General features: G+C 33.4%; 2 protein-coding genes and 1 long non-coding RNA gene across 3 annotated transcripts; 1 reads left to right on the forward strand and 2 right to left on the reverse strand.

Moving 5' to 3' along the window:
• Positions 1-3,416: 3,416 nt before the first annotated feature.
• Positions 3,417-4,472, forward strand: LOC140184031 (uncharacterized). Its single transcript, XM_072234311.1, has 3 exons — positions 3,417-3,751; positions 4,152-4,274; positions 4,322-4,472. The coding sequence occupies exons 1-3, from the start codon at positions 3,417-3,419 to the stop codon at positions 4,470-4,472; spliced, it is 609 nt and encodes a 202-aa protein (XP_072090412.1).
• Positions 4,473-15,781: 11,309 nt separating this feature from the next.
• LOC140184032 (uncharacterized) lies at positions 15,782-16,552 on the reverse strand. Its single transcript, XM_072234312.1, has 2 exons — positions 16,023-16,552; positions 15,782-15,935 (listed from the first exon to the last, which is right to left on the reverse strand). Exons 1-2 carry the CDS (start codon positions 16,550-16,552, stop codon positions 15,782-15,784), a joined length of 684 nt encoding a protein of 227 aa, XP_072090413.1.
• Positions 16,553-18,128: 1,576 nt separating this feature from the next.
• LOC140184393 (uncharacterized) lies at positions 18,129-22,169 on the reverse strand. Its single transcript, XR_011880914.1, has 3 exons — positions 20,258-22,169; positions 20,006-20,153; positions 18,129-18,379 (listed from the first exon to the last, which is right to left on the reverse strand). It is a non-coding gene; the product is annotated as an uncharacterized lncRNA (long non-coding RNA).
• Between the last annotated feature and the right edge of the window lie 3,870 nt (positions 22,170-26,039).

Genomic DNA, 26,039 nt, shown 5'->3' on the forward strand with positions numbered 1-26,039 from the left:
GATTTTTTTGAAGAAGCCAAGAAGACTTTGGGTGAGGATGATTGAGTTTCTCTTGCATGGTTATAAATATGGGCTGAAGCTATGAATCACTGAATCTGTGATGTGAGGCAAATCCTAATTGCTAAAAGTGTTTATATGTATATCCGGGGCGGATACACCTTAAACCCGACCATACTCTGTCTTAAGCAAAATCAGCTCCGACTTGGGTCAAGTTATTACCCTCCCCAACTGGGTATGGACGGGTCGGGTACCCGCGTATTCGGGTACTCCTGCCAAGTCTAACCACGGATTGATGCTCCATTTATTAAGGGTTTACTGTTAGCCAATGGATTGCTACACACACAAGGCGAGATTCTAATTTCTAATAGTTGTTTAAGCAAACGAATGAGATGATCACTCAACAAACTCAAATTGATTAAGACAAATATTAATTATTTTTAATATTTTAATATTAAAAATCTTGAGAGTTTGGTTTTAATTATAACTTTGTAAAATATTTATAATAATAATTATTACATATATTTTATTTAATTTTTTAATAAAATTTTTTATATAATTTTATGTATTATCCCGTATAGAGTACGAAAATATACACTAGTTTAAATTTTAAAATATAGATGAGATATAAATTAATTAAGGTAGATCTAAATAATAACAAAAAATATCGAATTTTATTTTTTGAATTGGTCAAAATTCTATTTTTAATATTTTTTATTATTTTAAAAAATTATATTTTTATACTTATAAAAAATAAATTTTTGGTAATCACAGTACTCATATTTTGTTTATAGTAAACTAATTATGAGTATATTTTATTAACACGGTAAACAAAATATGTGAAGTACATCAATTTTTACGTATTAAGTGTGCACCCATATTACGCATTTAAAAATTTTCACATCTTTCATTCCATAAATAATATTTTGTTTATAGTGTAAACGAAATATGCTCATAATTAATTCGTTTACAGTAAGAAAATAAAAATTCGTAAATACGTTTCAAATTATTTATATTGGTAAAAAAAAATATTTAAATTATTTATTTATAAAAAAAATCTTTCAATTAGACTAATATTTTTTTTGTCAAACAGATTGGACAGCTCCTAATTTTAAGTATTACACTCATTTCACACACTTACACAACATACTCACACACACTACCATAGATACTATGGATTCTTAAACAACAATCAGCCTCAGTTGGAATTTGAATTCGGTGCACCTTAGAGCAAGGCAAACATAATTGCTACTCAACCAACCCTTGCGGTGCTCAATTAGGCTAATATATGTGTTTCAATATATATGTTTTTGGTGTTGTTCTTTTAGCCTGCAGATGCGTTGGCCGTTGGGGCCATTAGATCTAGCTGGATAGGTTTACAAGTTTTATTTTTCTATACAGTTGTACCATTAAAGAAAAGCTTGTATCATGGCCCTTTAAATTTTTTTTATATTAGCAGATTATCATCCACAGGTTTTCGGCTTTGCCTAAATACGAGACAGAAAGGGATGAGGCCCAAAGCTACCCCAATCTGGCTGAAATATTGATCCTTACGCTCCCTTCCATAGTTTCATGGCTATTGTCTCTACTCCTTTCCAGTTTCGATGACTGCTACTCTTCCTCTCTGGCTTGTCATGCCGATGGCTGTTATACGGCTATACCTCGCCTTTATCCACTTTCGGCAAAAAATAAATTTGGAAAGCTTTTAAATATATCGTATACCAGTATTTCAGTAAATTTTTGTCGTTAATGTTAATTATATATATTATATATATTTTTTATAATTAAAATTAATAGTTAAAAATTACTGAAATATTAATGTACTAATATACTTAAAAATTTTCTAATAATTTTAAGTTGTATTTTATTCTATGGAAAATCTCGCAGCATAATACTGATATTACTGATTATCTATAATGATTTGAAGAAATTAATTTTTACATGATACGAGAGAAGTAACTAGTAACTACACTTCAAATTGTTAAGAAATCATTTGTATTAATGCTCATTATGGAACCTTGTTGGGCCTGCTTGGATTGCAATTATTCATTTCGACTAATCAGTACGTAGTAGGACTACTGTTTGACTTGTCGTTAATACTTTGGCAGAACTGAGTGTCTATTTCCAATGCTAGGACTAGGAATTTCGGAACACTCAAAATATGAGGGAAATTATAATTCTATATATACTAAAAGAGATAAAAGTCAACAACATTAAAAAAACTAACAAAAAATGTAATTATTTATTCTGAACTATTATCAGTTTATCACTGGATATTGGATTTGGGGAAGACGGCTGATTCAGGTGGGTTTGCGGAGCCGGGTACAGGTCATAGGTAGGGTTACCAACATTGGGTCCGAGTGTCCGTTTGGGCCTAAAGGCTATGACCAAAAATATATAAAAATAAAAAAGAAAATTGCATGCACAAACTTAAATAGGAATGTTAGAGATCCCACCGAATTTTAAAGGAACCTTCAAGTGGAGAGGATTTTCGTATTATTGATGAGATCAAATAATTTTATGATCGTAAGTATTTGTCTACATGTGAAGATGTGTGGAGAATTTTAGCTTATAATATTTATCAGATGTAGTCTTCAGTGATAAGATTAACCTTTTATTTGCCTGAAGAGCAAAATATCATCTTTAAAGATGATGACGATCTTGAGGAAATCGTGGAAGAAGAGAAAAGAAAATGTACAATATTCTTAGCATGGATGGAGGTCAACATAGAATTTGAAACAAGTCAAACTTTAATGTATGGTGAGTTTCTAAATCAATTTGTTTATGATAGAGAAGCAAGGGAATGACATTCATGTAAAAGAGGGTATTTTATTGGTAGGTTAAACTATGTTCCACTAGGTACAGGTGGTATATACTATATGAGAATTTTGTTAATTGTTCAAAGAGGTTGCACAACATATGAGTCTATTAGGACAGTTAATTGGATTAGATATTCTAACTTCCAAGATGCTTGCTATTTTGTGGGACTACAGTGTGACGACAGGAAATTCTTGCAGCTATTAATGAGATAGCTGAACTTGCATCTGGTCATCAATTGAGAAAACTATTTGTGATGCTACTGATATCTAATAGCGTTAGCAAACCAGATCGTGTTTGGAATGCAACTTGGACATTATTAACTGACGAAATACTATACAAGAGGAAAAAAAACATTGAAAAATCAAGGTATTTTACTATGTCTTTTTTTTTATATCAAGATTCTATTATCTAATTACTTTATTTTTATTAATAATATTAACAGTTTTTATTTTGAAATTACTTATTAAATATTTCATAAAACTATCATGTGCTTTTGCTAGGACTAAACATGACTGATGATGAATTAAAAAATCTCTCGCCTTATTGAGATTGAGAAGATACTCAACAGCAATGCGAGATCTTTAAAAGACTATTGATCAATGCCATATTCTGAGGTGTCTGATGTTTGCCATTTTCAGAATAAGCTAATAGAGGAGGAGTTAGCATATGACACAAATGAATTGACTCATACAAACTTATATACGGAACAAAAGATGACTCATGAGCAAAGATTAGTATTCGATGAGATACTCAATGCTGTTATTACAGACTCTGGTGGTTTTTACTTCGTTTATGGGCATCGTGGGTGTGGTAAGGCATTTATTTGGAATGAACTTTCTTTTGCTATTCGGTCTAGAGAAAAGGTTGTTTTAAATGTTGCATCCAGTGGAATTGCGTCTTTACTTCTACCTGGTGGCAGAACGGATAATTCTAGGTTTTTAACACCCATTATAATTACTGATGAATCTAGCTACTTGCAACATCAAGCATGGCAATTTGAAGGCTGAGCTGCTCATCCAAAGTAGCTTAATAATTTGGTATGAAGCTCCAATGCTCAATAAAATATGCTTTGAAGCACTTGATCGGACGATCAGGGATCTTATATCAGTTACCGATCAACAAAAGACACATAAACTATTTTGTGGTAAGGTTGTGGTTCTAGGAGGTGATTTCAGACAGATACTTTTGATGATTCTAAAAGGGAGTAGATACGATATATTGTCATAAGCTATTAACTCATCCCATCTGTGGTTATTTTGTAAAGTTCTGAAGTTGCATACGAACATGAGACTTCTAATGTCTTCTTCAAATCAACATGATGGTGAAATAAACAGATTTGTTAATTGGATACTGGATGTTAGAAATGAAAATATTGGTTTTGTTGTTGGTGATGAGTCAGAAGTTAATATTCCAAATAATCTGCTAATTACAACTGTTGATGACCCCTCTCTCATTTGGTAGATTTTGCATATCCAGATTTGTTGTAAAACATGTCAGATTACAGGCATTTTCAGAGTAGGGCAATTCTTGCACCCACGCTTGAGAGTATTGAGAAGGTAAATGATTTCGTCTTGACAATCTTCCAAGGGATGAAAAAGGAGCATCTAAGTTCTGAAACAACATGTCAACCTGATGAGAATGAAGATGTACAATAAAAGTGGTTCATACCAGAGTTCCTAAATGAAATCAAATGTTCGGGACTACCCAACCACAAGTTGACTTTGAAGCCAGGAGTCACTGTAATGCTACTGCAAAACATGGACTAGACTTCAGGTTTATGCAACGGAATAAGGTTAATAGTTAACGAACTTGATAACAATGTAATTGGAGTGACGGTAGTGACCGGTAGAAATATTGGCAACAAAGTGTACATTCCAAGAATGAACTTGGTCCCTTCAGATTCAGGATTGCCATTTAAGTTCCAACGGAGATAATTTTCATTAACAGTGTGCTTTGCAATGACCATCAACAAGAGTCAAGGTCAATCATTATCGCATGTAGGGCTTTACTTGCCAAAAATAATATTCACCCATGGATAACTTTACGTTGCTTTGTCAAGAGTTAAGAGTCGCCGTGGCTTCAAGGTTCTAATTCTGGACGAAGACGGCAATCCAAAGTCATTAACAACAAATGTCGTGTTTAAAGAAGTTTTTAATAACATTTAGGTAAGAAAAATAGTATTTTCATTTTAATAACATGTTATGATTACACTTTTGTACAAATATTTACTGTAGATACAACTAATTTATCTATAACTCTACTTTCAAACTTGAAATAAAATGTATAAATGGGAGCACAACATCATATGCCAATTGCTTTTCTAACGAGGTTAGTCAAATATTAGGTTGTCGATAAATTTTTATTAGCCTTTTGATATAAAGTTTAATGTAAAATTGACATGCTACTATTATAGTTATATATATAATTTTTTTAGGTCTCTTTTCTTATGGTTCAAGAATATTATAGACTTCAAACGGTTTTATTTTGCTTTGAATAAAGATAAAACATCATATTCAGTACGTTTATTATATGATGATAATGATAGTGTTATACTAAACTCGAAAACTTTATGATTATAGAATATTATTTTCGATTTACCATATCAAATTAAAATATAAGCCCGTGCATCACACAAATTTAACACTAATTATGTACAAAGTAATAATTTTTTTGGCAGAATAAAACATACTTCAATTTTTAAAAAACATTCAAAAAAATTAGTGACATATCAATATAATTTTGTTTAATATTTAAACACTACTTTTTAAAAAAAATATAGATGAATACAAATTTTATCATCGTGAAAGATATTTCAGCTGCAAATACAAGGATACTAGGACAAGTTTTTTCTATTTCTTCTTTTATCAGATTCACAACGTCCAATTTTTTTATAGAGTTGAGATTTGGAGGTGCACGCTCCTTATGGCAGTAGGATCGAAGCGTCACATTCCTACATATATACATATATATACATTCATTAGAATTGTTCCACGTTGATTAACAGTAAGAACATAAATAAACAAGATCACGATAAATATATTGGAGTCTGATGAGACTGAAAAAAAGATGTAATTAAGGTTATATATTAAATAGTATTATAAGAATTAAAATATATAATTATTTAAACTTGGTATGTATTTTATCTTATTAATTAGGTACTCTTGAAGCATTCTATTGTATAAAAATTGTGAGAATATGCTGATTGGGGCAAAGGTGTCTAATGTTCTTGTACATATATTATTTTCGATTTATTATATCAAATTAAAATGTAAACTCATGCATTAACACTAGATATGTACAAAGTAATAATTTTGTTGACAGAATATAACATACTTCAATTTTTAAAAAGCATTAAAGAAAAACTAGTGACATATTAATATAAATTTGTTTAATACTTAAACATTATATTTTTTAAAAATATAAATGAATACAAATTTTGTCATCTTAAAAGATATTTCAGCTGTAAATAAAAAAATATTAAGACAAGTTTTTTCTATTTCTTCTTTGATGACAAGTATCAATCTTCGTATGGAGTTGAGATTTGGATGTACACGTTCTTTATGGCAATAGGATTGATGCATTACATCCTACATACATACATTAGAATTGTTCCACATTAATTAACAATGATAATATAAATAAACAAAATCACGATAAATGTATACATATCCATATTGTATACGTTCTTGTACGAAATAACAGTGAAAATGGAGTATGATGAGACTAGCAAAAAAATTGTAATTAAGATTATATATTAAATAGTATTATAAGAATTAGAATATATAATTATTTAAATTTGGTATGTATTTTACCTTATTAGTTAAGTACTCTATAGATATTCCTGAAGTACTATAGTGTATAAAAATTGTTAGAATATATTTATTATGGTAAATGGGGTTAATACTCTTGTATATATATTATTTTTAATTTATCATATTAAATTCAAATATAAGCCCGTGCATCGCACGAGTTTAACACTAGTTATGTACAAGTAACAATTTCCTTAGCAGAATATAACATACTTCAATTTTTAAAAAACATACAAAAAAATGAGTGACATATTAATATAATTCTCTTTAATACTTAAACATTACATTTTTAGAAAATATAGATGAATACAAATTTTATCATCTTAGAAGATATTTCAGCTGCAAGTACAAGAATATTAGGACAAATTTTTTCTATTTCTTCTTTGATCAGATTCACAACTTCCAATCTTTTTATAGAGTTGGAGGTTACACGTTCCTTATGGCAATAGGATCGATGCGCCACATTCTTACATACATACATATATATATACATGCATTAGAATTGTTCTACATTGATTAACAGTAAGAAAAGAAATAAACAAAATCATGATAAATGTATTGGAGTCTGATGAGACTAGTAAAAAAGATGTAATTAAGGTTATATATTAAATAGTATTATATGAATTAAATTATATAATTATTTAAATTTGGTATGTATTTTATCTTATTAATTAAGTACTTCTGAAGTATTCTATTGTATAAAGATGGTGAGAATATGCTTATTGGGTTAAACGTGTCAATACTCTTGTATATATGTTATTTTCGATTTATTATGTCAAATTAAAATGTAAACTCATGCATTAACACTAGATATGTACAAAGTAATAATTTTTTTAGCAGAATATAACACACTTCAATTTTTAAAAAACATTAAAGAAAAACTAATGACATATTAATATTTATTTGTTTAATACTTAAACATTATATTTTTTAAAAATATAAATGAATACAAATTTTATCATCTTAAAAGATATTTCAACTGTAAATAAAAGAATACTAAGACAAATTTTTTCTATTTTTTCCTTGATGAGATTCACAACTACCAATCTTCTTGAGATTTGGATGTACACACTTCTTATGGCAATAGGATTGATGCATTACATCCTACATACATACATATTTATACATGCATTAGAATTGTTCCACATTAATTAACAGTGGTAATATAAATAAACAAAATCACGATAGATGTATACATATCTATATTGTATACGTACTTGTACGAAATAACCGTGAAATTGGAGTATGATGAGACTAGCAAAAAAATTGTAATTAAGATTATATATTAAATAATATTATAAGAATTAGAATATATAATTATTTAAATTTAGTATGCATTTTATCTTATTAATTAGGTACTCTATAGATACTCCTGAAGTAATATAGTATATAAAAATTGTTAGAATATATTTAATATGGAAAAGGGGGTTAAAACTCTTGTACATATATTATTTTCAATTTATTATGTCAAATTCAAATGTAAGTCTGTGTATCCTATGAGTTTAACACTAGTTACGTACAAAGTAATAATTTTCTTAGTAGAATATAATATACTTCAATTTTTAAAAAACATACAAAAGAGCGACATATTAATATAATTTTGTTTAATGCTTAAACATTACATTTTTTAAAAATATAGATAAATACAAAATTTATCATTTTAGAAGATATTTCAGCTGTAAGTACAAGAATATTAGCACAAATTTTTTCTATTTCTTCCTTAATCAGATTCACAACATTCAATCTTCGTATGAAGTTGAGATTTGGAGGTACACGCTACTTATGGCAATAGAATCGAATCTGTCACATCCCTATATGTATACATATATATACATGCATTAGAATTATTTCCTAATAATAATAGAAATAAATAAGATTATGATAGAGGTATATATATTCATATTGTATATGTACTTGTATAAACAATAGTAAGAGTGGAGTGATGAGATTAGAAAAAAAAACTGTAACTAAGGTTATATATTAAATAGTATTATAAGAATTAGAATATATAATTATTTAAATTTAGTACCTATTTTATCTTGTTAATTAAGTACTTTTTAGGTACTCTTAGAAATACTTTATGTATATAAACTTTTAAAATATGTTTATTAGGGTTAATGTGTCTAAAACTCTTGTATATATATGAATGATTATAATAACAAAGGTAATATATTACATTAAATGTGTCTAATAAATATATTCTAACAATATATATACAAAAACTTTAGACACCTTATCCTAATAAATATATTCTAATAATTTATATACACACGAGTATTTTAGAATACTTAATTAATAAGATAAAATATATACCAAATTTAAATAATTACATATTCTAATTTTTATAATACTATTTAATATATAATCTTAATTACCGCTTTTTGCTAGTCTCATCAGACTCCACTTTCACTATTGTTTCGTACAAGTACGTATATAATATGTATATATGTAGAGATGTGAAGCATTGATCCTGTTGCCATAAGTAGGTGCACCTTCAAATCTCAATTTCATACGAAGAAATAGAAAAAATTTGTCCTAGTGTTGTTTCCCTTGCTGACATCCTTGCACTTGTAGCTGAAATATCCATTGTTCTGAAAACCGGACCGGACTGGCCGATTCGACCGGATTAATCGGAAACCAGTCAGTTAACCAGTCCGGTCAACGTCCAAAATCGGCCTGCAAAAAATCGGTAAAAAAATTGGTCGAACCGGTGGTTAACCGGTGAACCGAGCGAACCGGTCGGTTTTTTGTTGAAATCCAGTTCTCTCCTTAAACACCAAACGGCGTCGTTTTGGTTTAATTTAAAAAAAAATACGCGTAGCCCAAATGCCCCCAATCCCCTCTCCCTTCTCTCACTCTCAGTGTCACCAACACCAAAATCAAAATCCCTAATTCAAAGGTTCTTTGGAGAGCAGCAGAAGAATGAGGCTTGTCGGAGCACAGCAGCGGCGGAGGAAGGAGGCGGTGGAGCTGTGGTTGATGTGCATGGCTTACCGAGCTTCTCTGCTTCTCTCTTCTCTCTTTTCTTTCACTCTCAGTCTCACCAAAATGGCAAAATCCCCCAATCTATCTCGCTCTTAGTCTCAGACGCTGCCAGTCTTCTTTGTCGTCCCCGTCGCCCGTTAGTTTTTCGCCCTCGCCCGTGAGTTCTTCAATTTTCATCGTCCCTCAACATCTTCGTGGTCTTGTTTATTTTCACTAATTTCTTCCTTTTTTCACTTTAGTTTTTTATTTGTTTCCTCTGTTGTGTTTGTTAATTTTATTTATTCTGATTTCTGAGTTGCTTCACTTGTTTGTTGCTGATTTGTTTGATTCTCAGTTGATGGTGTTATTATGGATTGCTTCACTACATTGTTTATGTTAAAATTTGTTCTGGTTTTTGTTTTTTTTCAATTAATTTGTTACTCAGTGAGGAATTTAGGGCAGATTTGAATTCATAACTTCAGATGCAGAGTATTTGTTTTGAGTTCTACTTTTCAATTTTTTTTTATTTTGTTAATTATATGGATTAATCATTTTGTAATTCTAAATTTTACCGAATATAAATTTTGATAAAAGTTCAATTTTGGGACTCTGGTTTTTTAATAACTTCATTGCCGTATCATCTGAATTTATCAAGTTTGAATTTTATCTAATTTTGGTGCATTTTATGTGCTTGATTTTTGTTATATTGTGTTGGTGGTGAAAGTATCTGAAAGGGATGCTTCTGAACCTGCCAGGAGGATGTCCCTCATGCATCTCCACCTGAAGATTGTAGAGAGAATGCCAGAATGGTGAATGTGAAGATAGGAATGGAATGGTTCTTGATGAACTGTGCAACACAGCAGAAGAGCAGGTCAAGAGCAATGAAAAATGCAATAGGGCAGGGGAGTCAATGAGTAATGCACATGGAAAGTTTCACAGAGAACTGAAGCCACTAAGAGCTCTAGAGGTTATAGATTGTTTTTTAAGTTTGTGTTCCATTTACATAATTCATTTGGTATAGGCATCATCATTGTACATTTAATAGCTATTGGATAATTTCCTCTTCAATGCATTAAGGAACTCGTATTGTGTTTCATGTGTTTATATACTAAATTTTTAATAATTTTATTTAATATTTAATTAAACCGGTTGAACCCCGGTTGAACTCCGGTTGAACCTGTGAACCAGTAAACCAGTCACCTCACCGGTTCATTGACCGGTCCGGTTCTCGCAACCTTGGAAATATCTTCTAAGATGATAAAATTTGTATTCATTTATATTTTTAAAAAATGTTGTGTACTTATTAAATAAATTTATATTAATATATGTCACTAATTTTTTTGTATATTTTTTAAAAATTAAAGTGTGTTTATATTTTGCCAATAAAATTATTACTTTGTACATAACTAGTGTTAAACTCGTGCGATACAACTTTTAATTATAATCATAAATTTTTCAAGTTTAGTATAATACTATCATCGTTATTATATAATAAACGTACTTAATATGTTGTTTTATCTTTATTCAAAATAAAATACAATTGGAACCATTCGAAGTCTATAATATTTTTGAACCATAAGGAAAGAGACCTAAAAAAATAATTGTAACACCCTACCATACTCAGTCTTAGAGTAAACAAGAATATTATCAATGAAGACAATAACAAATTTGTCCAGGTACGGCCGGAAAATCCTGTTCATATAATCCATGAATACTGCCGGAGCATTCGTTAAAGCGAAAGACATCACCGTATATTCATAATGACCATATCGTGTTCTAAAAGCATTTTTCGGAATATCTTCACCTCTAACCCTTATTTGATGATACCCAGATCGCAAATCAATCTTAGAGAACACACCGGCACTCTGTAACTGATCCATTAGGTCATCAATTCTAGGTAATGGATATTTATTCTTTACTGTAATTTTATTCAGTTGCCAGTAATCGACACACAAGCGCATACTGCCGTCCTTCTTCTTATATAAGGAAGTATCACTGGTAAAAGAAGCTTGGAGTCGAGCTGGTATTGAGGAACATACTTGGGAACTCGAATCAGATATGCAAAAAAACTACCCACATCTCTTTTCAGGTAACTAAATTTGAATTTTGAGGGCAAAATTCTTTATTAAGTGGGTAGGATGTAAACCCCGTTATATTAGTAAATAATTAGTCAATAAATAAATTTTTAATAAAAAACTAGAAATGTAAATATTATATTAAATTAGAATTGAGCTCGTCAAAACGAGAATTTTGACACTAATTTTAAGAAATTCGGCCCAAGATTGGACCGAACGGGCTGGACCGGTTGAACCAAGCCCAAATCAGGCCCGTGGGCCCAACCGGCCCAGCACTAAAGTAAACCGAAGCCACTTCTTTTCCCTAATTCAGCAGAAGTGATGCTGAAAGCTATTAGGGGAGGGAAGAAAAGAAAACGTTTCCAAACCCTTACGGCAAAATTCAAATTACCGTAACTCCTCCGTCCGAGCTCCGATCGCTGCACCGTTTGCGGCCACGTGACCACCGCATTGAGCTCTACGTTTATACCAGAACAATTTCATAGGTAACTCACTTATTCAATCTCAGCCTCTTCTTCCCCAATTTTTGAAAAAATTAAGTGGAGGTATTGAATTTCTTTGCTCTTTGATATTTTAGGATCCAATTAGCTTGAGAAAAATGTTCACTCTTACTTATACGAAGTTTGGGTAAGGTGAGGATACCATAAATCCTATTTAATTTACTGAATTTATGCTTTGAGTATTAAATTGGGGATATATGTGTTATGAATGTGTATTAGGTTGTGAATAAATAATTAGAGCTTGAAATTGTGGATATTAGAACTTGGAGGAAGCTGAATGCTAGTATTTTGTTGAGGTTTTTAGGGCTGTGTTGGTTTTAATAAGTTGTCTTGATCACCATGAAGAAACCGGCCAAGGTATGGTTTAGGTTTCTTGCATTTAATATATAATATTTTGTGAAAACTTATGCTAGATAACCATAGGATAAGTTGGAATGTATGTGTATATAATTATTGCTTAGTATCTTGTTAACTAGTTGGTTTTGGTTTGGTGTTTGTTAACTAATTGGTGAATTGATAAGTTTGTTGATTAAAGATTTGAGGATGTAAATTTATGGTTGATGATGCTTGATGGTTAGTGGTGATTTGATGAATTTGTTGATGATTTGGAGCATGATTATTGTGCTGATTGTTATGGTGATGAGGAAGGGTATGTTTTGTTGAATTGGCAGGTTTGGTAGTGAATAGAATGGATCTTTTGAATGAAAATGAGGTTTAGGGGATTTTTGCAAAACTTGGTATTGGGCCGAACATCGGCGAGCTATAACTTGGCTTCCGGACCCTCAATTTGTTTCCAACTTGTTTTAGATGAAAATTTGGTTCATGAAGTTTACACCGTTAGAAGAACGGATGAAAAACGATTTGAAATGATTAAGTTATGCTCTATGGAAATTTTGGTTTGAAACAGGCAATTCTGCAATTTTCAACTGAATCAGGTTTTTTTGGAAAACGTACGCCCACGCGATGCGTGAGTGGCATGAAATTTTTAACTGTGCGTACGCGAGTAGCCTTATGCATACGCGTAATGGACTAGCATGCATGTCCACGCGTATGCATGGGCCACGCGTACGCGTGACATGAAATATTCAGTTATGCGTACGCATGACCAAGGGATGTGCGCGCGAGCTGCATTTTTACACTCCCATGCGTACGTGTGAGCCTCGCGTACGTGTGGCCCTTATTCCAGCAAATATGTTTTTTTCTGAGTTTTAAATCCTATTTCAAACTTCTAAACCTCTATTTTCATTCCTTTAGCTATAAATAATATTATTAAACTTGATAATTAGATGAAGTTAGGAAATGAGGATAACTTGGAGGTGAAGTAAAGCTAAAAAGTGATGAATTGATTATGAAATATTACGGATGATCATGTATGATACTTGGCTTGATAATCAAATGAATGATCATGTATGATACTTGGCTTGAATAATCAAATGATCTGAGATACGAGATTCCCTGGGTAAAGTACCGTGGCTTGCCACATGTACTAGGTCAAAAACTCGATACTCTGTTGACCCTACGACGTAAGGGTGACCAGGCACTTATAAATTCCTGGGAATGGTACCCCCATTGAGCGATTTGATATATATATATGAGAAAAAGCTATGCATAGACTCACGGGGATGCGCATCGGGGGACAGTCCAAAGGTTTAGCAAACCGGACTTGTCGGGTTGGCTTGCTAACTGACAGATGAGACTCATCAGCCATAGGACATGCATGCATCATGTGCATATTACTTGAATTACTTATTTGTGCATTAACTGGGTGTGCCTAAGTGTATTTACTATGTTAAATGTATACTTGCTATTTGCAGCACTTGTAACCTTCTTGTGTTTGCCTTTATTTGCTTATTTGTCTGTGATATTTTGTCGGAGATGGAGGTATGGTGGAAAGGCGGTAAGACTAGATTTAAGATTAAGTTAAGTTAGGTTTAGATAATCTTAGAAAACCACCTTTTATAACTTTTGTTTAATACTTTAAGCTATATAATCTGAGTGTCGGCGTTCTAGGATTGCCTCTGGCATTCCCAGGACCTTATATCTTATATGTATGGCACCTTTACCATGCTGAGAACCTTTGGTTCTCACCCTATACTATGTTGTTATTTTTTCAGATGCAGGTCGAGAGGCACCTCCTTAGGCGTCTGAGCTCCTGAAGCGAAGTGATTATCGGGTTACTTTTGGATTGTATAGTCATATATATGTGTACCTAGTATACTCTCCGCATGACTTGTTCTTTTTTATCCTTTTAAAGGCTTATGGAGAGACAGGATTTTGTTTATGTAAATTTGGGTTTTGGATATATATATATATATATATATATATATATATATATATATGTATATATATATATATATATATATATGTATATATTCTCTGGCGAGCTTTGACTTCGCGGGCTAAGTTAGGAGCTTGTTATTTTGTATCTTTGGCCCTCTATTCCTACTTTTGTTATCTTATGTTTCATAGCTACAGTTTTCTTTGTACGCAAGTTAACTCATTTTCTGGACATTATGCTTTTATTACGCAATTTTTATTTCTCCTGTTCTTCAAGGCTCTTAGTTTATTATATTCTTTCTGCTATTATATGTACTCATTTTATTTTAGAGGTCGTAACACCCCATCACCTCTGTTTTACGGCTTAAGTGTAAAGCTGAGTGTGGTAGGGTGTTACAATAATACTATATATAACTATTTGCATGTCAATTTTATACTAAACTTTATATCAAAAGGCTAATAAAAATTTATCGACAACATAGTGTTTGACTAACATCATTAGAAAAACAATTGGCATATAATGTTGTGCTCCCTGTTACACATTTCATTTCAAGTCTGAAAGTAGAGTTATAGATAAATTAGTTGTATCTACAATAAACATTTGCACAAAAGTGTAATCATAACATGTTATTAAAATGAAAATACTATTTTTCTTACCTAAATATTATTAAAAACTTCTTTGAACATGACATTTGTTGTTGATGACTTTGGATTGCTGTCTTCATCCAAAATTAGAACCTTGAAGCCATTACAACTCTTAACTCTCGACAAAGCAACATAAAGTTGTCCATGGGTGAACATTGATTTTGGCAAGCAAAAACCTACATGGCATAATGATTGACCCTGACTCTGATGGTCATTATAAAGAACACTGTTAATGGAAATTGTCTCTATGGGAAGTTAAATGGAAATCCTAAATCTGAAGAGACCAAGTTCATTCTTAGAATGTACATTTTGTCGCTAATATTTCTACCGATCAATCAGTTACTACCGTCACTCCAATTACGTTATTGTCAAGTTCGTTAACTATTAACCTTGTCCCGTTGCATAAACCTGAAGTCTAGTCTATGTTTTGTAGTAGCATTACAGCGGCTCCTGGTTTTAAAGTCAACTTGTGATTAGGCAGTCCTAAACTTTTGATTTTATTTAGGAACTCTGGTATGAACCACTCTTGTTGTACATCTTCATTCTCATTAGCTTGACATGTTGTGTAAGAACTTAGATATTCCTTTTCCATCCCTGGGAAGATTGTCGAGACGAAATCGTTTACCTTCTCGACACTCTTAAGCGTCGGTGCAAGAATTGCCTTACTCTAGAAATACCTGTAATCTGACATGTTTTACAATAAATATGGATATGCAAAATCTATCAAATGAGAGAGAGGGTCATCAACAGTTGTAATTAGCAGATCATCTGGAATATTAACTTCTGACTCATCACCAACAGCAGAACCAATATTTTCATTTCCAACATCCAGTATCCAATTAGCAAATCTGTTTATTTCAACATCATGTTGATCTGAAGAAGACATTAGAAGTCTCATGTTTGTATGTAGCTTCAGAACCTTACAGAACGATCACAGATGGGATGAGTTAATAGCTGATGACAATATATCGTATCTACTCCCTTTTAGAATCATCGAAAGTATCTGTCCAAAATCACCTCCTAGAACCACAACCTTACCACCAAATGGTTGATGTGTCTTATGTTGATCAGTAACTGACATAAGATCCCTGATCGTCCGATCAAGTGTTTCAAAGCACATTTTATTGAGCATTGGAGCTTCATCCCAAATTATTAAGCTACTTTGGATGAGCAGCTCAGCCTTCAAATTGCCATGTTTGATGTTGCAGGTAGATTCATTAGTAATTGTAATGGGTATTGAAAACCTAGAATTATCCGTTCTGTCACCAGGAAGGAGTAAAGACGCAATTCTACTGGATGCGATATTTAAAATAATCTTTCTTCTAGACCGAATAGTAGAAGAAAGTCCATTCCAAATAAATGTCTTACTACACCCACAATGCCCATAAACGAAGTAAAAACCACCAGAGTCTGTAATAACAGCATTGAGTATCTCATTGAATACTAATCTTTGCTCATGAGTCATCTTTTGTTCTGTATATAAGTTTGTATGAGTCAACTCATTTGCTTGTGGACAAGCAAACTTTTAAGTTTGGTGTTGCAGAGCGAGCTCTAGGTGTATACTATCATCAATGGCAGCAAAGGGAGCACAGCTTGAGCAACCATCAACATTAAGGGAGCACAGCCTGAGCAACCATCAACACTAAGGTTGTTAAGTATCATTCCCCCTTTCTTTGTGTTTTTCAGTATTTCATTATATTTTTCTATTTTTTTATTCTAGCTTTTGCATGATCACTCTTAGGATTTCTTTGCTTTAGTAATTTATTTTTGAAATTTCTATGGTTATAAGATATCCTATGTATCCCTAACCAAGCTTAAAAGAAAATTTATTTGAAAAAGAAAAGTGAGATACATAAACTCAAGTCATATAATAAGAGTAGTTCAATTATTTTGATGTGGTGGCCTTGCTTTTACCTTATGAATGCATGAATTAACAGTGCATATTTGATGTTGGAGTTAAGTGTATTGCTCTTGAAAGAACGATGGAAAAGGAGAAATGTTATTGGTAATCTAAAAAATCCAAAAAAAATTTTGATTCTTGAAGCAAGAAACAGCAGCAAAACGAAAAAGAAAAGGTGAAAAAAAACAAAAGAAAAAACATAAAAAGAAAAAGCCAAAAACTCTTAAAACCAAAAGGCAAGAGCAAGGATCCAAGGCTTTGAGCATCAATGGTTAGAAGGGTCTAAAGAAACAAAATCTTGGCCTAAAAAGTTCAAATGAGCTGCTTCCCCTAACTAAATCCTTGTGGTGTGAAGGTGTCAAGTGAAAAGCTTGAGACTGAGCAGTTAAAGTTGTGATTCCAAAAGCAAAAGAGTGTGCCTAAGAACTCTGGACACCACTGTCTGGGACTTTAAGTAAAGCTAAAGTCGAATCCAAGGGTTCCCCCAGTTAAGTGTCTGTGGCATTTATGTATCCGGTGGTAATACGGGAAAACAAAATGCTTAGGGTCACGGCCAGGCTAAAAAAGAAGCTGTGTTCAAGAATCAAGATAGAAGAACTAAACTAAGAGAGTCAATAATATCATCTGGATTCTGAGTTCCTAAAGATGTCAATACTTCTGAGCTTCAAAGGAAAGTGAGATGCCAAAATTGTTCAAAAGTAAATGGCTACTAGCCCCGCTCATCAATTGAAACTGAGCTTTATTGGAAAATTTAAGACTTATTGTATTTCTCTCTTCTTTTTAATCCTATTTTGTTGCTTGAGGACAAGCAACAGTTTAAGTTTGGTGTTCTGATTAGCGGATATTTTATACGCTTTTTGACATTGTTTTCATGACGTTTTAGTTATGTTTTGTTGAGTTTTATTATGTTTTAGTAGGTTTTGGTGCGAAATTCACATTTTTGAATTCTACTTTGAGTTGTATTTTATGATGATTTCAGGTAAATTCTGGCTGAAATTGAAGAGTTTTGGCAAAGTCTGTAACACCCTCTCTATCAGAAGTCACGCTTCCGGCTGCGCTACTCTAATAGCAAGAAGTATTACGACCACTTTACATACTAAATAATAAAATAGGAGCCTGTGATTCGACACTATATCGTTGATTTCTTTGAAAACCATAAATAAATACTTTATCTTAAGAAAAATACAAAACAGGCATACATTCATATACAAGACTCCTTACATAATAGTTCAATATATTATACATATAAAACATACAATTCCTATCCCTCTTACAAACTTGTAATAACAAAGACGAGGGAAGAAAAATAATCTAATCAATACAACAGCATATAAACCAAACGCAGTATAACTCTTCTTAATGCTTCTTCACCCGGTTCCTGAAAAGGTAAACCTGTAGGGGGGTGAGAACCTAACCACACGGTCTCACCACGGAGTTTCAAAGTTGTCATAAGAAGATATTCAATAAGAAAGCTGTTTTTAAGCTCAGTGATTATCATTGCCTTATGAATCTTTTAAAAACCAATGAATAATCGTTCAGAACCTTTTCAAAGAAATAACTTTTAATCTTTTAGAAATCCGAAACCTTTCCTTTCCTATAAGAGAATCTCAATCAAAAACCAAACACACAATCAAACAGCACAATCAATAATTCAGCACCAAAGTTCATTCTCAAATGTAGCACGGCAGAACAAACACAGGCAAAACAGACAAGGAAAACACTAGGTAGCAATTACAGCAAATAGTTCAAGTAACAGTTAAGAACAGTTTAGCAATTAGGCAAACCAAAACAAGTTCAAACTCAAGCAAAGCATACAAATGCATATGATGCATGCCTGTCCTATGGCTGATGAGGCTCATCTGTCGGTTATCCAGCCAACCCGACAAGTCTGAATTGTCCTTAGACTGTCCCCCGACGTGCATCCCCAAGAGTCTATGCATAGCTTTTTCTCAAATAACCAATATTGCTCAATGGGGGTAACATTCCCGGGAATTTATATAGTGCCCGGTCACACTTACGTCGTAGGGTCAACAGAGTATCGAATTTTCTACCTGGTACACATGGTGGCAAGCCACAGCACTTTATCCAGGGAAACTCGTGTCTCAGATATTTCAATTTCATAAGCCATATAAATAATTCATTCAACATTCATCAATGTCTAAGTCATTCTCAACATCATTATCATTCATCAATCATACCTCATTTCCAATTTTATCGGATTTCATTCAAAATCATATTTCAAAGAAAATCCTCATCGTCCTTCTTTCCATTCCGTTCACTAACAATTCCCAATTCAAACATAACTTTTCCTTTGATAAATAAAGTAATCTTAAACTATATAATGCTTAAAATTAAACCTTTTTAAAATAACTAATTCAAATAAAACTTCTATTTTTATAAAATTTCGGCAGCATCTCCTCTAAAACTCGGACACTGCCACCCTTTCTGGGTCCCAACCAAACCAAACCAAGTGCCTGTTAATCATTCAAATCATTTCTAAACCATTTTCACAACCATACTGAAATCCAAGAAAACTGTAAAATCCAAAATCCAATCAATGATTAAGAACTCTCGGTTTTCTCAAACAGTTTCAAACCAAACCATTCCTCAAACCTTGTTCGCACCTTTTTCAAAATAGTAAATTATTCTCAGTAAACAAGCCATTTTCAAATATCAGGTCCTTCCCAAATTTGTTTTTAAAATCAGATTCCGGCATCAAATCAGATTTCAATATTCAATCTTTTCTAAAATCAAACCTTTTCTAAAGTTAAACTAAATGCCAATAATAAATCTCATCCGATAATTCAAGAAAAACCACTTTAACAATATCATTCAACTAATCAAAACACCCAATTTTCTCAATCGATCAATCTGTCAATCAAATTAATAATCTCGTTCATTCAAAACAGCTCAATCCAATTCATAAGACTTACGAAATCACAGAAATGTATTTCACGCATTAATATCGATTTATCACAACTCTGAAAAGGAAAACAAATTTAAGAAAGACATCCCTACCTCAACTAGCTGAGTTCGCGTAATTTATCGTGGTAATTCCCTTTTCTTTCAATTCATGGCGACAGTGACAACAATAACCCCCATGGAAATAACAACAGCCCGACACCTCTTATAACAACCGTGTCAATATGAATTGCAATGACAGTGACTGAAATAGTTTCAAGAAACCGAAGACAAGGACATATATCAAAAATTGAATCAAAACAAGCATATGACATCAATAATTATAAGGGTTTTAGATGGAAGACTAACTGCAGCTACAGAGAAACAGAACGGTGGAGCCACAAGAAGCAGAAATTAGACCAGGAAACCCGTTCTGGCGGCAGTAGCATTAATCTGAGTGTTTAAGGCAGCAGAGAGCATTAATCGGTGAATCTAGCCTGGAAGGCAGCAGCGTAGGCAAGGTTTTCCCTTGGCGGTGAGAAGCGGCGGTGGCATGCGGCGGTGGCAGCTCTAGCGATGACAAGGTGTGGCGGTGGCTGCACAGTAAAGAACGGCCGCGCAACACCTTTCTCTCTCACATGCAACTCTCTTTCTCTCACTTGTGAGCTCGACGGCAACGACCATGGAAGCTTCTCGGACGGCGATAGAGGCGCGAATGGCGGCGATAGGCTTCGGTGGCGACGTCTTGACTCAGCAGCGGCGCAGGAAACGATGGTGCTGGTTGCGGCAAAGCGCGGCGGCTCCTCTTCCTCGCATCTCCTGGGTGCTTCCCTCAGTCACGTGTTTTCCCCCTCCATCAATCGGCGACGGCGAGGCAATAACAGCAGCGGCGCCTCCTCTCCCTCGCAACGGCGTAGCAGCTCCCTCTGACTCTCTCTCTCTCAGACGCCTCACTCTCTCTCTCCCCTCGGTTCTCTCCTGCGCTGGTGATGTGGTCAGCCCTCCCCTTTTCTTCTTCTTTCTTTTGGTTCTTTTTTTTTTTTTTTGGAGTTACGTTGGGTACTTGGGTATTGCTGGGTATTGGGAAAAAGAGTGTGGCGGTGGAGGGTAAGCTTAGAAGGGGTTAGGGTTTTGTTTAGCGTGAAAAGGAAAAGGGAAGAAGTGAGTGATAATTAACTCCCAATCTTTTCTTAGTTAAAATCAGAACCAGAATTGCTAAATCTAGTTATCATAACAATTATTAAATAAAATAAAGTGCTATGTCTTGTTTATATTTCCAAAGCAGCAGCATTAAAGCATTCAAATAATTTCCTTACGGTTGAATAAAGTTTTATAAAACAAGCTATTTATGATTTAAATAAAAAGTAGGATAATAATAGAAATCAAATTAAATATAAAATATCCATCTTTAAAAATGTCTTCTAATTAATAATTTTTAAATAATTTTCAGTTAAATACTAATTTAGTAAAAATTAGAGATAAGTAAATTAATTCTCTTTTATTTATAAAATAAGGTTAAAAATCTATATATTAAAATTATGGCATATAAACTATTCATTATTTTTCAATTATAAGAACTCTAAATAATAAATAAGGGTTTACTCAACTTTTATATAAAAATCTCTAAAAATATAATCTTAAATAAATATAATATATCATAAATAATTTATTAATAATTTTTAAAAATTTAGGAGTCTTACAAAGTCCAAGTTAGAGGCAAGGAAAGCATAGCAAATGTTGTTAGATTCTGACGTCAATGCATTCAAACGAAAATTTCTGGAGCTACAGAGGTCCAAATGATGTGCTCTCAATGACCTTGGAAAGCTAACTTCCACGGCTTTCCAAAAATATATAATAGTTTATACTTAACTTTGAAAATGATGGCCCAAAACGGCCGTTGAATGCCCAAATCACCCCCTTCCTGGCGTTCAACACCCCAAAAAGAGCAAGCTCGGCATTGAACGCCCAAAATGGACCAAATCCGGTGTTCAACACCCCAAGAGGAGTCCAAGCACGTGAATTCACCCCAAGCCCAACCCAAACACTCACCAAGTAGACCCAGGAAGTGGATTTTTGCACCAGGAGTCCAGTTCATCTTATTTTTGTAATCCTTAATCATTAGATTAGTATATATAGACAAGAGTTCACCCTTGTTAGGAACTTTGGACCCTTTACACGTTTCATATTTTTTCTTGTAAATTATGAGCAACTAAACCTCCTAGGTTAAGGATAGGAGCTCTGCTCATCTCAATGGATTAATATTATTACTTTTCTACTTCAATAAACGTTGTGATTCTATTCTATGATGCATTGTCGTTCTTCATCCTTATGAATCTGGGGTGGAGCTGGCGTATGACCCCTTATTCTACATGAGTTCTTGCGAATCCTTGGTGGGAGAGTATTAAGCTGCAGCTTGAGAATGCATCACAGATTCTAATATGTATCTGGGCTAATTTGGATAAGTGACATAAAATCTCGTTAGTCATGGGTAACTGAGGTTTCTGTGGCGCTAAGGCTAGAGCCATAGAGCTTCATTCTCTGATTTGGAAGATCTGACCTTGTCTGTGGCGTTGTGAGTAGGATCATCAGAGATTGAATGCGTGAGCTTCACCCTCGTTCAGATTGGATGACCATTGGCGTGGCGTTTGATGTGGATCTGAGGAGATTAATGACCATTGGCGTGGCGATGATCACTTACAGCCTTGTCATTGAATGAATCAATCGTTGTTGAAGTATTCCGTAAGAAGCATTAATCTGGAAGGATAAGTATCTCTGAGGCCTTAACTGTTTCTATATATTATCTCCTTAAAAATTGTCTTGATTTCTCTTTTTTATTTTCTTTATTATCTTGTTTTGTGCGCACTCAACAGCAAATACCTTTTCTATTCGCCTGACTAAGATCTGCAGGATAACCACTGCTTGCTCAATCCAACAATTCTCGTGGGATCGACCCTCACTCACCTGAGGTATTACTTGGATGACCCGATGCACTTGCCGGTCAAGCTGTGCGGAGTTCTAAATTTCGCGCACCAGTGGCTTTATGAATTTATATTAAAGGTAGCTTCCTTGAAGGTCTGTCCAAATTGCCGAAGAGAGGAAGGGAAACAGTTGAATAACTAAACCGTAAGATTACCGTTTTCAAACCGTATCGGTTTGAACAACCGGCAATTAAGATATTAGCCGCAGAGAGTATCTCAATTTTAGATCAAGTGTAGAACATTCTACTAAGCTAATACAATCAAGAAAAGCTAGTAGTAAAGATTCAATAGATGAATTTAACACGATAGTCAAATTCATCGTTATCGATACGGTTGTTGGCTTAGGACACGCTTTTATCTCTCACGGTATATCTATTCTTTTCACTTATCAAGTCTAAATCTGCCTTATTATTTTATGATGAGGTGATTCTCAAATATTTATCGAATTTTTCATCATAGAATTTCTGAGAATAACTTTGTGGAGAAACGGGGTGTTATACATGACTTGTTTTAATACAAATCACCTTTCTAAAACTTATTCTGATTTTACACAACAAATCGTTTTATACCAAATTATTTTGAAAGTTGTAGATTCAAGTTATTTCTAAAGTGATAGAATTTTATACGACTTGTTTTTAATACAATCGCTTAAATCGTATATTTATTTTTGGCTCGATTTCGTTCTCATGAGCTTGAGTTGTTTTAATTCATCAAGCCGTATGATAACTATTGGACACCAATTTGAACCTCATCGCTTTATCTGAGCCACCATTAAAAAGGTCGACTCGTGATTTTCGCACTTTGTCGAGCATAAATTGGCGCCTTAGGTGAAGGGATTAAATACTTATTCCCTTCCATTTCTAGCTTTTACAAGGTTGTTATCATTTTATATGATACAGTTCATTTTTATTCGAGCTGTTTTAATTGGAGAATTGTTTTTACGTTTCAATTTTGTTCGAAATGCTTTTACCATCCTTCCAACTCGTTTCTGTACGAGTCTTTTGGTTGAAGAATTGTTTTTCTTGTCATTTTTGCTTTTACCCTTTTGATTCTTTTTACAACTCATTTTATATCGAGTTGTTTCAATTTAGCTTTAGTGATTCATACAAATCACTTTTAAAGCTTTGCTTTCAGGTTGACACGACTTGTGCTTGACACAAGTTTGTCGAAAATATGATTGACTGGCACAACTCGTTTAAATCGAGTTGTCTTTATATTGTTGTGCATGTTTGAACAAGTTTTCTTTAGACAACTTGTTTTTGTGAAGTTGTTACATTTTATACGACTAGGTCGTTTATTTTTGGAACTTGTAGATATGAGATCGTGGGCTTGGAATTTTGTACGATTTATTTGTTACTCGTGTGGGTCGAGTTGTTAAATCGTATTTATGCCTTGAGGGCATATTTAGTTAAGTTACTTTTGTGACTTGTTCTAAATACAACTCTTTCAACCTATTTGGCTCGAGCTGTTTTGAGGTGTTTTTTTTTCTAATTCGCGTATGTCACTTCTTTCCACCCATTGGTTCCTCATCATTTTATCTGAACAACCTCTATAGGGTTGGTCCTTGATTTTTGCGGTTTCCCAAGCTTCCATTAGTGTGTTTTAGTTATAGGAAATCAATTTCCATAAAAAATTGCAGTATCTTCTCATGTTGGAAGCATGTCATGACCTGGACAGTTCGTCACCCTTGAGATCGAGCATTTTGTAGTAGCCCTTTTCCTGAGACTTCAGGGTCCTTTCTAGTTTGTTGTTAGCTTTTCTTTGCCTAACCTCTATAACCCGATATTATTTCTTATCAGGATGGGGGCTTTTGTGGCAAATCTTGTCGTACCTCATAGCCATTCTTTGTCTCAAAACCTCTTTTCTTATCTGAGTTTGCTCTTGGATTTCTGGAAAGAGGTCGAGTTCTTCTTTTTGAGCTTGAATGTTACTAGCTTCGTTGTAGAATTTCTCAAAGCCTCTTCTCTTATCTGAGTTTGCTCTCAGATTTCTGGAAGGAGGTCGAGTTCTTCTTCTTGTGCTTTGACTTCATTGCAGAATGTTGCCCTTGGTTTTTCTTTATTTATGTCGATGGGAATTATAACTTCTGTATCATATGCATGTCGAAAGGGAGATTCTTGATAAACTTCATTTTTAGGGTTTATCTTGTAGTAATTTTAGGGGATTTTATCACCTTTCACCCACATTTATCCAAGGAAATAGCATGGTTTCATGATTGTCTCCTAATTTGTGCCTAAGTGTGAAAACATGTTTTTTAAGCCCTTAATTGCTAATTTTGATTCACCTTTGATTTCACTAGATGTCTTGATGTGTTTGCTAGTGATTTTAGGATAGAAGGACTAGGAATGGATCAAAGAAATGGAGAGAAAAGCATGCAAAGTGGAGAAATCATAGAAAAGCAAGAATTTGGGACAAGACCAACGATGCGCACATGCAGCAGACGCGCACGCGTGGATTGTGACATCGCATGGCGACGCATACGCGCACATGACGCATACGCGTGGATGGAAAATTTCCAAGCGACGCGTACGCGTACATGGCACGTACACGTCGATGCTCGCACGTGACTCACTTAAAGGCAAAATGCTGGGGGCAAATTCTGGGCTTCCCAGGCCCAAATCTAACTCATCTCTGATGCTATTTAACCCAAGGACTGAAGGAGAATCACATGTCTAGTCATCATTAGTTTAATCTGAGTTAGTTTTGGAGGGAAAGTTAGTTTTTAGAGAAAGAAGCTCTCACTTCTCTCTAGAATTAGGATTAGGTTAGATCTAGATTAGGATTTCTTAGATCTAGGTTAATTTCATGCTTTGATTTACTTTTCCTTTTGTAATTCTTCTTCTCCTACTTTTCCTCTCTCTAGTTTAGCATTTAATTCATGTAATTCTCTACTTTTATGTTGATGCACTTTTGTTCTTCTATTTCTCTTTCAATGCAATTTATGATTCCTTTATTGTTGATTTTCTTTATTGTTGTTAATTCCTTGCAATTGAGTAGTGTAGATGCCTTCCGAGTGTTTGATAAAATGCTTAGATGGGTTTTAGTATAGATTTTGTTCCTCTTGGCTTTTGTAAAGTAATTAGTGACTCTTGAGTTATCTAATGTCTTTGTTGATTGATAATTAGAAGTTGCTAGTTGATTTGAATGCCTCTAAAGCTAGTCTTCCCTTTAGG

The sequence above is a fragment of the Arachis hypogaea genome, chromosome 4 (genome assembly GCF_003086295.3).
Source record: "Arachis hypogaea cultivar Tifrunner chromosome 4, arahy.Tifrunner.gnm2.J5K5, whole genome shotgun sequence".
NCBI classification, from domain to species: domain Eukaryota; kingdom Viridiplantae; phylum Streptophyta; class Magnoliopsida; order Fabales; family Fabaceae; genus Arachis; species Arachis hypogaea.